The sequence below is a fragment of the Juglans regia genome, chromosome 1, assembly GCF_001411555.2.
Source record: "Juglans regia cultivar Chandler chromosome 1, Walnut 2.0, whole genome shotgun sequence".
In the NCBI taxonomy this organism is placed as follows: Eukaryota; Viridiplantae; Streptophyta; class Magnoliopsida; order Fagales; family Juglandaceae; genus Juglans; species Juglans regia.
In genome coordinates, this window is record NC_049901.1 from 30,202,733 (window position 1) to 30,216,654 (window position 13,922).

The 13,922-nt window shown below is 34.7% G+C and overlaps 1 protein-coding gene across 1 annotated transcript; it reads right to left on the reverse strand.

Annotated features, from left to right (window-relative positions):
* Window positions 1–11,385: 11,385 nt before the first annotated feature.
* Window positions 11,386–12,738, reverse strand: LOC108989208 (galactolipase DONGLE, chloroplastic-like). Its single transcript, XM_018962744.2, has one exon. The coding sequence runs from the start codon at window positions 12,736–12,738 to the stop codon at window positions 11,386–11,388; it is 1,353 nt and encodes a 450-aa protein (XP_018818289.2).
* Window positions 12,739–13,922: the final 1,184 nt, after the last annotated feature.

Genomic DNA, 13,922 nt, shown 5'->3' on the forward strand with positions numbered 1-13,922 from the left:
AAATATATATTTATATATATATTATTTGATTATCTTTTTTTAAAAATTTAATTTCTTCAGTCTTAGAAAACGAAAATTAAATTGCAAATTAAATTTTCTCAAAAACTATTGTGTTTTAATTTTATTTGTTTTAATGCTTTTATGTTTCTTTGAGATTAAATATTAAATATTTTATTTTTTAAAATTTAATCTTAAATTTATGTTCTAAATTTTTTCCATTAATTTTATTTAGTTTCTTTGATTTTGTTTAGAAATTTTTATGAGTTTTTATTTCTATATTAAATTTTAAAGGTTGGGGTAGCTAGCTAGGTTATATAATTTTTGGATAGTTTGAAGGGGCTATATATAATTGCTAGTGATCTTGGTTTCTAAGCCTATAAAAAGGAAAGCCATGATTATTATTATGGTGTTGGTGATCATTATTTTTATTATGATAACTCTGGAAATTACGTACGTTTGTGAAGGTTTTCTTAATTAATTATCCTTGTAACCTCAACGTTCACTATGTTTGTAGTGTCATATTTGATCAGTATGCTGCATTTGTTTCGCATAAGAGCTGTAGTTTGAATTAATTCCTCATACGTACGTACCATGAAAAATGAAGAGGAGCAATATGTCAAGAGAAATTATTTGTACAAGCTCAAAATAGATGAGTCACGTAGATACAAACTCTTATAAAAAAATAGATCTCACCTATAAAAAAATATTAAAAAACTGTTCTTTTATTAGTGGGATCTACTTTTTTACAAAGATCTTTTATAAGGGTTGTCTATTTGAAGCGTGTACCTAGCATTACTCGTATATCGAACCATGGAAGTGATGTTTGCTCAGTTGACGAAGGCTCTCTCTGATCAATCAAACCTCCATCAATTTTGTTGAGTAGTAGGAAAAAGAAAGCATCCATGGATATATGATAAATAAGTTGGAAATTAACTTTTTATTCTTCCAATCCTCTATATACATTTTTTTAAATATTTAAAAGTAATAAAAAATATGAATTAAAAAAAAACACTAGTTCTGCACTAACGGTCACTTGCAACGGTAAGCTGCAAGCGGCACGCTAGTGCTACTCTATTAAAAAAGAATGGAAGGGCCGGAAGAGATTAATTGGAAAGCCAAAAAAAGAAATGAGGCAAAAGAGTATTCAATAAGAGTACTGCAAATTTTTCAAAAAAAAAAAATTAAGAGTACTGCAAAAGAGTACTACTGGTGGCTTCCGCTGGAAGTTACCGTTAGCTCTAGCATATATTTTTTTATGTATTTTTTTTAATTATTTTTTATAAAAAAAATTTTAATACATTTAAATATTTAAAAAAAATAAATTTAGAATATTATTAAAAAATACTTTCTTAATCATAAAGTAAAAAAATATCATTAAAAAATATTTTTTTAATCACGAAGTAAAATAAAAAAATGATTAAGGAAGTATTTCTTAATGATATTATGAATTTTTTTTATTTTTTTTAAATATTTAAAATTATTAAAAAAATCTATATAAAAAAAACTAAAAAAAAATATATATAAAAATATATATTAATACAAACGGTAGCTTCCACTAAAAACTAAGAGCGAGACGCTTAGTATTTTCAAATCAATATTTTCCATTCAATTAAATTTGAGGGTGATTCACTGATTTCTCTCGAGACCCGGAGAATACTCAACGTGTGCTTACGTATTGCATGAAGGAGTTGTGAATTGTGATGTTTTGCAGTTCATGTGAGGTCACAAAGGAGAAAATTATGTATGAAAGAATTAAATACTTGCAGTTGCATCAGAAATTTGGACGGAAATAGTTCGTACGTACTTACTGGTTGTTAAAAAGTTTGTGCATCATGTTTCTTTTGAGAACCATTTATTTTTAAAATTTATTATTAAAAAAATTAATTTTTTTTATAAATTTATATTTATTATTTTTTTAAAAACAAATATATAATATTTGTATAATTTATAATTATATCAAATATTATTCTAATCATAAAAAAATTATATAAAAATAAATAAATTAATATAATTTGATTGATTATAAAATTATTTTTATTATAAAATAGATTTAACGAATCACATAAAATTATATTAACTTATAAAAATATTTTTTTATACTTCATTTATATTTATAGCGTTTTTAATAGCAGCAGAGGGGTGTTAAAAGTCAAATTGTTGAAATTCTAATGTGTTTTGTCCTAACAGGTGTCCTTGACTATTTTTGACTGGCCGTATGTTATACTTGCTGTTAGGTTATTTGGGTCATGTTTTGCTTCAGATCGGTCAAAATCACGTTTCTGAGTATATATAATTGAATTTTGTATCGGTTTATTTTATTCCTGGACTACGTATATTTGAAAATATCTCTCTTATGTAAGAAATAGTTCATTCTATTAATAAGAATAAGTCTCATGGTGTCAATATCATCCTCAAAGGGATATGGTTAAAGCGTATAATCCGATTGACTAGCACTTCTTGTTGGAGGTTCTTTGTTACTTCCGTTTTTCCCCTAGGTATGTGACTTAATTTGAGCTTGTTTCTCGTTGCCTTGGTATTCAGTTATGATGAATGGGACTTCTAAAGATTTTTTCCAAGGCGGTCATGGTTTGCGTCAGGGAGTTCCTCTCTTTCCCTTACCTGTTTATTATTTTTCAAAAGGTTCTCTCTAGACTCCTAAAGAATAGTGTGGTGGAGAATAGATTCGGTCAATTTTCTCAAGCCCGAGATACGATTCAAATAACCCATCTCATGTATGCTGATGACGTGATGATTTTTACCAATGGTAGCACAAGATCTATTTAGAAGCTTTTATTTGTTTTAGACACATATGAGAAGTGGTCAGGCCAGAGAATTAATAAAGAAAAAACTGCAATATTATTTTCTCAACAAATTTCTTTGGGTCGTAAGATAGCTCTTATGCATATGACTGGGCTGTCAGAAGGTTTTTTTCCTTTCAAATATTTTGGGGTGCCTATTATTTTGGGGAGCTGGCTTAAGCATGTTCATCTGGTAGAGATGATCAATAAAATTCGGAATAAAATTAGTGGTTGGAAGATGAAGCTTCTTTCTTAAGGAGGTCGCCTTATTTTACTTCAGCATGTGCTCTCTAGTATGGCTTTACATTTGTTTGTTGTTTTATAGGTTCCTCAATCCACTATTAAAGAGCTACACCGATTGATGAGTACATTTTTTTTGGGTGAGGCAAATGGGAAAGGGAAGAAAACATGGGTGGCTTGGCACTATCTAAACCAGTGGAAGAAGGAGGGCTGGCTTTACGTAACCTAGATGACATGCAAAAGGCTTTGCATATGAAGTTCACTTGGAATTTACTCTAAGGTAATTCTCTTTGGGCTCAATTCTTTAAAGGTAAATATGTGGGTTCTAAACCTTGGACTCTCATTGATATGAACAAGGGTACGAGATTTTGGAAGATGATTGCTAAAAGTATTCTATTGGTCCAGGATAATTCGAAGTGGCATATTAGAGAAGGTAACCTTTACTTTTGGTATGATAAATGGAGGGATCAGGGTCCTTTAATTAATAAACTTCCGATCGTGGGTCGTCCTATGCTTAAAGTTGTGGATTGTAAAATGTCTAACTCATGGGACATAGATTTGTTGGTTCAGTTGGTGAGGCATGATAATGTGGAGGATATTATTGATGCTTTCTCTATTTGTAAGGGGGTTCGGATGTGTTGATCTGGACAAGGCATGACAGTGGTTGTTTTTCTACCAAATCAGCTTGGGATTGTATCCGTCTAAGGGGTCATATTATGGCAGGGCATACTAGGGTGTGACATAAGATGCTTCCTTTGAAGGTTTCGGTCTCCATGTGGAAGGCTTGGAATAATGCTCTTAGTGTTGATGATCACCTTTGTTGAATTGGTGTTCCGATTGTGTCTAGATGTGACTGTTGCGATGAGGGAAATTCTGAATACCAAAACCATGTGATGTTCCAAGGGAAATTTGCTAATAGGGTGTGGCGATATTGTGGCACTATCTTTGGTTTACCTATCGGTGGCAATTAGAAAGAGACAGTGGAGGCATGGTTTAGAAGTGCTACTTCTTCTACCCAAGTGGGGATTCTTGTGGGGCTCCTCCCTTCTTTTCTTTCTTGGTGTCGGATGTGTTGCTCGCATGGAGGGTCGACTAGAGTCCTTCAGTGTGGTTTGGCAATCCATTCAAAACTTTAGTGAGATTTGTCAAGACATTCGTAAGGTTTTTAAATGTTCCAAACACGATACTCAGGTTATACATTCTTCGTTTATTCCACTTTTCGTTCCATCATGGTGCAGTCCTCAATTGGTGGCCTGGAAAAAACCAAGTCAAGGTCGGTTCAAGTTAAATACAAATGGTAGCAGTTTTGGCAACACTGGGCCTTCAGGGGTGGGTGGTACTATCAGAGATGGTCAAGGTAATTTGGTTCAAACTTTTGTTTCTTCTATAGACATTGGGTCGAATAATAGAGCTGAATTATTAGCCCTTCTGCATGGTCTTAAAGTATGTAAAATATGGGGATTGGTTTTGTGGATATTGAACTTGATTCTCAAGTGGTGGTGTTGTGGTGGAAGAGAAGAAGATGTGGAGTTTGGTTTCTGGAAAGACTACTGGGAGGAAATTCTTGCACTCATGGATTCTATGATTTGCTCAGTGCGACATATATTCAGAGAGGGAAATAAAGCTATTGATTGGCTTGCAAAGTATGGTGCGATAGGTCAACAAATGGAGTGGCAAGGCCCTAGGGAAGTGCCGAGAATGCTACGAGGCATCATCAGATTGGACAAGCTGGGCCTTCGTTCGCTTCGTTGTTGATTATTTATATTGGTGTATTCTGGTTTATTTTATTTTTTTGTTTGATATTATTTTGTTTTCTTTTTTGCAGGTGCTTACATTATTTTTGCAGGTTGTGTGTTCCTTCTTTCTATATTTGTATCGTTTTTTATTTTAGTTTCTTTTGTATTGTGGACTTATGATTTTAGTTTTTTTTTTTATTCCTTGTTTTGGGCCTTTATGATTATTTGTAGCACACTAAGTGTCCAGTTGTAACCACGGTTTTCCTTCGTCAAAAGTGAGGGTTATCAATAAACCTGGGGTACCATCTTTTTTAAAAAAAAAAAAAAAGGTAAATCAATAACAAAAGGAAAATGTTGCTCATCCCGTTGGAGGCTCCCATTGGAATATTTAATTTTTTTTACTTAGTAATTAAGGAAGTATTTTTCAATGATGATGTAAATTTTTTATTTTTTAAAAAATATTTAAAAGTGTTAATAAAATACATGCGAAAAAAAAAAAAAAAACTCAAAATACACTAGTGAGACCCCCAGTTGGGCTCCCAGCGGTGGCTGTAGAGCCACCCATAACAAAATATTGATGGCTCAATTCACTGCTCTACATATTGTTCAGAGGACATATTATTACATAGAGAATCAAGTTAGAGAGTTTGTATACTACACAAATACATTATCCAGTGTTTGAGCTATTGATAAGTTCGGGTTTGTTTAGAGAGTGAGATGAGAAAAGAATTTTGTGAATATTAGTAATATAGTTTGTGAATAGTAGTGAGATAGTTTGATTTAAGTATTTTTTAGATTTTGGGAAAGGAGAGAGAAAAAATTAAATAAAAAATATTATAAAGTTAAAATATTGTAATAATATAGTTTTATAATATTATTTTTGTTTCAGAATTTGAAAAAGTTGGAATTATTTTTTATTTTTTATTTGAAAATTTGAAAAAGTTGTAATGATTAATTAAAATTTTGTATTTTAATTATATTTGGTAATAAGATGGGATAAAATGAAATGAGATCAGATTATATGAGAATTTTGTATCTCATCTAAGGCCCCAAACTTCCATTATAGAACCTGTGATCAGAGAGCTAAAAGCATGATCATTAGAACCTATGATCACTGTGTCATCAACATAGACGAGGAAGTAAATTGTGATCGAGGTATCCTTGTATACAAATAAAGATGTGTCACCTTTGGAGTTTGTAAAGCCAAGGGAGAGAAGCTTGTCACTTAGTAGAGAATGTCAGGCTCTTGGAGCTTGTTTTAAACCATAAATGGCTTTGTGAAGCTTGCACACATGGTTTGGCTTCTGAGGGTGGATGAAACTTGGTGGTTATTGCATATAAACCTCATCTTGGAGAAAACCATGGAAAAATGCATTTTATACATCTAATTGTCGAATAGATCACAAATGAGAAACTGCATGTGAAAGGATGAGTCTAATGGTGCACGACTTTACAACTAGATTGAAGTGTCTTGAAAGTCGATTCCTTCTTCTAGATGATAGTCCTTGGCTACTAGCCGAGCTTTATAGTGTTCCAATGAGCCATCTGGTCGTCGCTTGATTTTATAGACCCATCAGCACCCAACAATATTCATGTCAGAGGTGGGCACTACAAGAGACCAGGTACCATTACAGAGCAGTGCATTGATCTCAGTATCCATAGCCTGGCGCCACCCTATAAATTTTATAGCTAAGCTGAAGCAAATAGGCTCTATTTTTTGTGGGTAATAGGCAATAAGTAAAACCTTGGGTAGTGAATAGCGTATCATGCCATTAGTGTGAGTTTTTGGCTTAGAGATCACATTTTGGAGCCTTGTACACATTAGATGAGTTCGTAGTGGCATACTAAAGTCGATAGGACCAGGGATTGGCAAGGGTGGTCGATGTGGAGGTGAGTGCAAGGTTCGTGTTATGGTAGGAGGTGTGGGACTAGATGGGGAAGAGGGTGATGGATACAAGCCAAGTATGGAAGAAGTATTAGAAGACGGGGTGTTTGACGCAGGAGGTTGAGACATGCTAAAGAGGGGCCTGGTCCAGGGTTAGATTTAATACTGGAGGTAGGCATAGTGGGTGTAATGTTGAGGTTTGCAGGAAGGGGATTGTGTCATTAGGTGGAGAAGACATGGTAGGGTGGAAGTGGGCGAACGGAAAATTGGACTTCATTGAACACTACACGGCGGGAGGTGTAGACAGTGCAATGGAGGGGTCTAAACAAAGATAGCCATGATGTTGAGGACTTAGACCCTAGATAGACATTTCTTGGATCGAAAGTTCATTTTATGTGACTGGTATGGCCTCAAGTAAGGCCAACACTCACATCCAAAAACACACAATAAAGTGTAAGTAGGTGGGTTTTGGAATAGCTGTTCAAAAGGGGAGATATTTGACAAGCCAAGCATTGGGAGACGATTAATTAAGTAACGGGCAAGTCAAAAAGTAAAGTCCTAATACCGACATGAGGCAAAAGTTTGGGAGAGCATGGCAAGCCAAGTTTCAGATATATGTCCATGCCGAAGTTCAACAAAGTCATTTTGTTGGTGAGTATAGGGACATGTGAGATGATGTTGAATTCCAACCGAGGCGAGAAATTTGCCTAGGCTGCAATATTTACCACCCCCATCAGATTGAAGCATTTTAATTTTGCGATTAAAGAGATGTTCAACATGTAAAGAGAATGAGTGAAATGTAGGTAGCACATTAGACTTATTAGAGATGGGCATATAACTAAGAAAATTTGCTATAATAATCAACAAAAATCACAGTATTTATTACCAATAGTAGAAAGACAGGGGGCAGGGCCCCAAACATCCGAAAATATTAAATCTAAAGGACCTTGAGAAAAAGAGACAAACTACTCAAAATACCAACACCAACCCAGAACCCAGAACAATAAAAGAATGGAAACAAGAAAGTGATCAAGAAAAGAGAGAAAGAAACCAAGAATCCACTTTATATGGTTTTCGAGAAACCTCAAACCTCTATACACTTCTAGAAAATGATCTTAAGCAACTAAACAACTAACAATGAAGTTCTACTTTAGTATTTATACAGATGAATGTAAAAGAGTAATTAAACGATGTTGTTCAGCCCCATTTGCCTTTCTTCCCTTCTAAGCCAAACGCACCGCTTCACTAAAGGGATAAAACGCACCATTCCAAACTCCAATTCGTTAATTTTGTTATTCACACTTTGCACCGTTTCATTAAAGCTAAGCGCACCATTTTGTCTTAATCGTGACCCTAACTTCTCTTCCTTCTTTGTAGCACGATTCCTCCAGAACTCAACCTCTCCTCCCATACACGCATACACCTTACAACCTCTAACCCTTTAAGGACCTTGTCCACAAGGCCCTAACCTTTCCCTCCTCCTCAAAGAACCTTTCCCACAAAGTGTAAGTAAAGATTCCTCAGCTTCCATAATAGTTCCCATGAGTTGTCCTCGATTAGTGCCCCAAACCATTTAACGAATACTTTTGTTGCTACCTGATTTCCCACCTTCTTCAATCTTCTTTCCAGTTTTGCCTCACGCTCAGGTTGAAGTCTTCCTTGCGTATCCACTTGAGGTAACACTGGTAGTGGAGAAACACCTTGACCCAACTTCTTCTTTAGGCATGATACATGGAAGACATAATGTATTCTTGAAGATGTTGGTAGATTCACCCTATAAGCAACTGATCCATTATTTTCAATCACTTGTAATGGACCTTAAAATCTTGGTGACAGCTTCCAATTATGCCCCATAGCAACTATTTTTTGTCTATAAGGTTGAAGCCTCAAGAAAACCCAATTCCCTATCTCAAAAACTCTCTTAGTTCTCTCCATATTAGCAAATAACTTCATCATTTGCTGAACCTTCTATATATTCTCCTTCAACAAGGAGAACAACTCCTTTCTAGACTTCAATTGGTGATCCATAGTTACATTAGCAGTTGTTCCAGGAACATATGAAAGTAATTTGATAATGTTTAAATAATTGATTTATATTAATATTGTTTAATATATATGCAAAATTTAAAATATTCTGGATAATAATATCTTTGTGTATATATTTTTTGAATTATGACTTTAAACTAAATTTTAGTCAGATAGAGGAGCATAAGACTGTCGATGAGCTTATGTGTAATGTATTCCGCAAATATTAGGCGATGTGTCATGAGCATTACAATAAGTTCAAGAACAAGGAAGATGCACGCCAGCAACCTATCCAAGATGTCCGACCTTCCAATTGGAAAAAACTTTGTAACATGTTAGAGGATCCATCATATAAGGTAAATTAAATAAATTTTTTTCTACCCATCCTATTTATAATTTTCGCTTCCTAATATTTACAACTTATATGCAGGAGCGAAATTCTATAAAAATAAATAAATAGATCAAAGTTAAAGATTTATTATCATGCAAGTTTAAGATATTTCCATCGCCTCTCTAAGAAATTGGCGATGCTATTTTTTTTATTGTATATAGTTTGCTATTTGGAGGTATTCTAATAATTTTATATCACAACAAATGTCTCTTGTAGCAAGAGTCAGATACTAATTATGATCTGACAAAATTTTGTGCTGCATCACATACTGATTGTAATGAAGAGTGGACTCATCCCAATACTCATAAAAATTATGTAAGTATTATAATCTATTTTAATTAAACATATTTGAATATTTGTAAAAATATTAATTTTTTCTCTTGTGTGTAGGATAAAATAGTTGCCCTATGTGTTGAATCTGTATCAAATAAAAATTCTTCAACAAGTAATGTTGAAATTCTTACACAAGTTATGGGTCAACGTTCAGAATATTTTAGGGGTTTGGGTCGCTGTGTAAAGCCTTCTAGCTCTTCCTCATCGTTCGAGTTTGCCTATAATACATCTATAGCATTAGACAAAGCAAATTTCAGGATTGAAGAATTGACTGCAAGACAGCATGCATTAGAGGCTCAATTGGCGAAAAAAGCAGATATGAAGATGCGCATAAAATAACAAGAACAACAACAAGAAAAGTTTAGAAGAAATGTGCAACTCCAAATGTAGATACTTATGCAACAGTTCAGGCCTCCAAGTAACTAATTTACATTATATGTACAGATTTAGACATCTATTTATGTATGAAGAGCGCTAGTACTACTACTGTTTTATTTATTTAATTCACACTTATTAGACTAGTTTTATGGGTATTAAAAAAATTGTAATATATTTTTTTAAATATTATGTATACCTATTTGGTTTTTAATTATTGGGTAAAATAAAATAGTTACCGTTCGAACGGGAAAAAATCGTTGGAACAAGATGAGTAAAACCATTCAAGTATTGATACAGAACATTCGAATGTAATCGAAAATAAACATTCGAAAAGTATGTAAAACCGTTCGAACAAATCTTCAACGTGAACTAAATGTTAGAAATTCTATTGATATGAAATCGATCGATCCTATCATGGTCCGTTCGAACATTTCCTCATACTTATTTAGTCGAACAGACTGGTATCGATCAACTACTCACGAAGGACATGTTCGAACATGAAACACGTTCGAACGTCAATTTTGTAACATTCGAACGTGATTCTGGTTTGAAATTCAAGTATTCCAGAAAAACAATATTTGATTCGAACGTAATCGAACGGTTCTGCTTAATTTCATCTCAAAGGATATTTTTTGGGATGAAATTGATATTTTCATTCCAAAATACCTTTTGGGACATTGTTATTGGAACGACCTTGGGAACTTTTTTCGTTTCAAGAAGTATTTTGGAACAAAATCCCAATATTTTGGGACTCTGGGATGAAATTCAAGCGTCCCAAAAGACAATATTCCTTTCGAACATTATCAAACGATTCTGCTTAATTTCGTCTCAAAATATATTTTTTAGGATGAAATTGATATTTTTATCCCAAAATACATTTTGGGACATTGTTATTGCATGAAACGATCTTGGGATGCTTTTTTTTCATTTTACAAAATATTTTGAGATGAAATTCTAATTTTTTAGGGCAAAAATTGTCGTCCCAAAAAATCTTATATGTTGTAGCGCGTTCGTGTTTCTTGTAAGTCAGTAAAAGGGCAAACCGTGAGTATTATTAATGTTGTCGTTGGTCGTTATTTTTATTTACGGAAATTTTGAAAATACTCTTTGTTTTAAGTTTTTCATTAATTAGCTCCTGAGATCCTAAGATTATTATTCGTTTTCTAATTTATGAAAGAATTGTGTGACTTCGGTACGTACTGGAGCATATTTCATTTCCACAACATCTCATCATGTTGCGCGTTTGTAGAGTCATATTTGATCATCTGTACGTACATTGCTGCATAAGTCGTCGCTTGAACAAGACATGATGCATGAATAGATACTAAGCAATTGATGTTTTTGAAGCTGTGGCGATTGCACATGACACCATCAGACCATGCGTGGATACAAAAATCTTCATTCACTTGTATTATTTTCAGAGCTAGGTAAAATAAATATTCATATATATATATATATATATATATATATCAATTTATATATATATACACACAATCAATGAAATTAATCACCTCCACCCACCTAAAAAACAAAGTATAAGGCCGAGGATTTGAAAAATGAAAGTAGAGGTTTTTGCCAACTGAATATACAATATATATTTCACGACTGAACTAAGTTTACTGTACTGCTATTATTGCTCTCAGTATTTCTCCACGGAAAGATGTTCAAATTCTGGGCACTCGTGATTAGCAACTCTCTTGCTCTGTTGAGTATATCTGCGCTCTCTCTTTGCATTTGCTGTCGTTTGGGACATTTAAGTAAGCTGATATATGTTTCCAAATCATGAACACATGAAAGGTTCTGCATGTCGTAGAAGTCGAGGGCAAGTTCCACACCCACGTGAGCATAACACGAGCAGCTCCATGGCAACTCATATTTTCCGGCCAAAACCCTGAAATTCTCGTTAAATAAAACCCCAGGCATCTTTGTGATTGGATCATTTACGTTCACTACTCTCAAGACTTTGACACCCAATTCCTCACAACGTTGCTTGAATCCGGCGTTCCCGACTCTCGGACCTCCAAATGAGAATACTGTGATTGGTATCTTGTGTCGGCTTGAATTCTCTTTGTCGTTCAGTCCGAGCTCGGCTATGTCGTAAGCAAGAAGAACAGCCAGAGAGCTCCCCATGCTATGGCCTGCCAAAGTTATGCTAATTTTCTCACCTTTGTACTTGGTAAGCAGCCGGGATACCTCGGAAAGAAGCTGTTCGCGGCAACTTTCCAACCCAAATTTGCTGGAGCTCTCGTCCGAAGTGTACAAGCTCAGAAATCCAGCCTCTACCTTGACATCAGGCCGCAGATTGTTGGGGTCGAGGCGTGCCGGTGTCAGCGAGCTCATTAGATTTGTAATCCACTCTTGGTTAGTGACTGTTCCCCGGAAAGTAATGAGTATATCTCTCCTCCCGAGCCTACGGACGGAGTCGTCGCCGGAGACCGCAACGTATCCAATCCAACGTCCGCAAGAATCACCACTTTGGATCGGAATATTGATGTCCGGAGTGGCGTAGATGTACTTGGTGACATGGTACCCGCAACTCCCCATCCCGACTTCCCGGAACATGTTCTTCTTCCCGTATTTGCAATTCAAGTAGCGTTTGGAGTTTGGGTTGAGGTCGAAAGCCTTGTAACACGCGGCGACAAACTCGCCGTACCGGACGATCTCTTGCTGGAGCAGAGGGTGCAATGGGTCGACAAGATCTTCCCAGTCGTTGGAACCTTGAATCTCTCTCCAAAGATAGGCCAAACTCGAGCTCGTTTTGAGTGCCCTGCTTGCGACAGCAGACGATGCTACAAGAGAAGCGACAACTGAGTGTCTGGCTGACAAGGTTTCAGCTTTCTTGGGCAAGAAAACCTGCCCAAAAGAATGCGACCGGGGTCTAACATTCTCTGAAAATGTAACATGGTTTGTGTTCATATATGGGTTTGACATGAAAGCCGTGGAAGCCGCCATCGTAGCCTTATGAAAGAGAAAAAGGGAGAGAGAGACAGACAGAGAGAGATAGAGAGACTATGGTGGACGGGGAGGCTCTGGGATTTACATAGAGATCGATCAGGAATATATAGTAGAGAGCAAAGCACAAGATTTCTGAGTAGGAGACTCTCTCGTAGACAAGAAAAGTGAACAGGTTGAAAAAACAAAAAGGGGGATGTTGGGCGAAGATTTGACTGAGGGCATCCAGATTCCAAAGGTTTTAATTAATGGTCGGTTGGGGTTATATAAATATATTGTCGCATGCACATTTCCTGGCGTTCTCTCAACAAATCTCTCTGTTGCGGCTGGGGTTCAAAAAACAAAAGACAAACACAGAAAAAAGAAAAAGATAAGCGCCATTACTATATTACCTAAAGCCAATCTTAACCTTTCTAATCAAATAAGTAGGGGTTGACTTTTCAATCTTCTTTTTTATTTAACAGTGAGGGAAGAGTAGTGAGTGAATCGATTGGATTTTTACGTGCTATTTACGCTTCGAAACGTAACTCTCCCATACATGTACGTACATAGGTTTTGACTGCGCCTATCTAACGGTATACTTTATAATCCAACCCACGTGAATATGGACCGAATAATTTGCACTGAAATCGAAATTTTCGATTTTTTTTATTTGATTCTATTTAATCGATTTTGTAATTTTTTTCACCACGTATCTAATATGATTAAAATTTCATGATATCATGATATATTTATATATAATAATATAAAAAAATAATTTGTATATTATATAAATATTAAAATATATATATTCCGATACCAACATATTCAAATCGATTTTCAAAATATGAAAAATGAAGAATAAATATAATATTACAAATCAATTGGGTCAATTGAACCGATTTTTCTAATTTTTTGTTTTTTTTAATCTTTTTTATATCTTTAAACGAAAGTCATATCGTCCTTGAAGGCGAAAGTATTTATTAAAAGAATAATGATAGGTTTATTAGGTTGGTTGAACCGATTTTCCTATTTCTTGTTTTTTAACCTGTTTTATATCTTTCAATGAAAGTCATATCATCCTTAACGGCGAGAATATTTATTAAAAGAATAATAATAGGTTTACTACTTTCTTATCATTTGTTTATCACTTTTTTTATTTTTTTATTTTTTAAACTTTTAATTTTTACTTAATGGTTTCATCG

Coding starts and splice junctions, on each gene's coding strand:
- LOC108989208 (XM_018962744.2), bottom strand. CDS start 12,738: ATGGCGGCTTCCACGGCTTTCATGTCAAACCCATATATGAACACAAAC.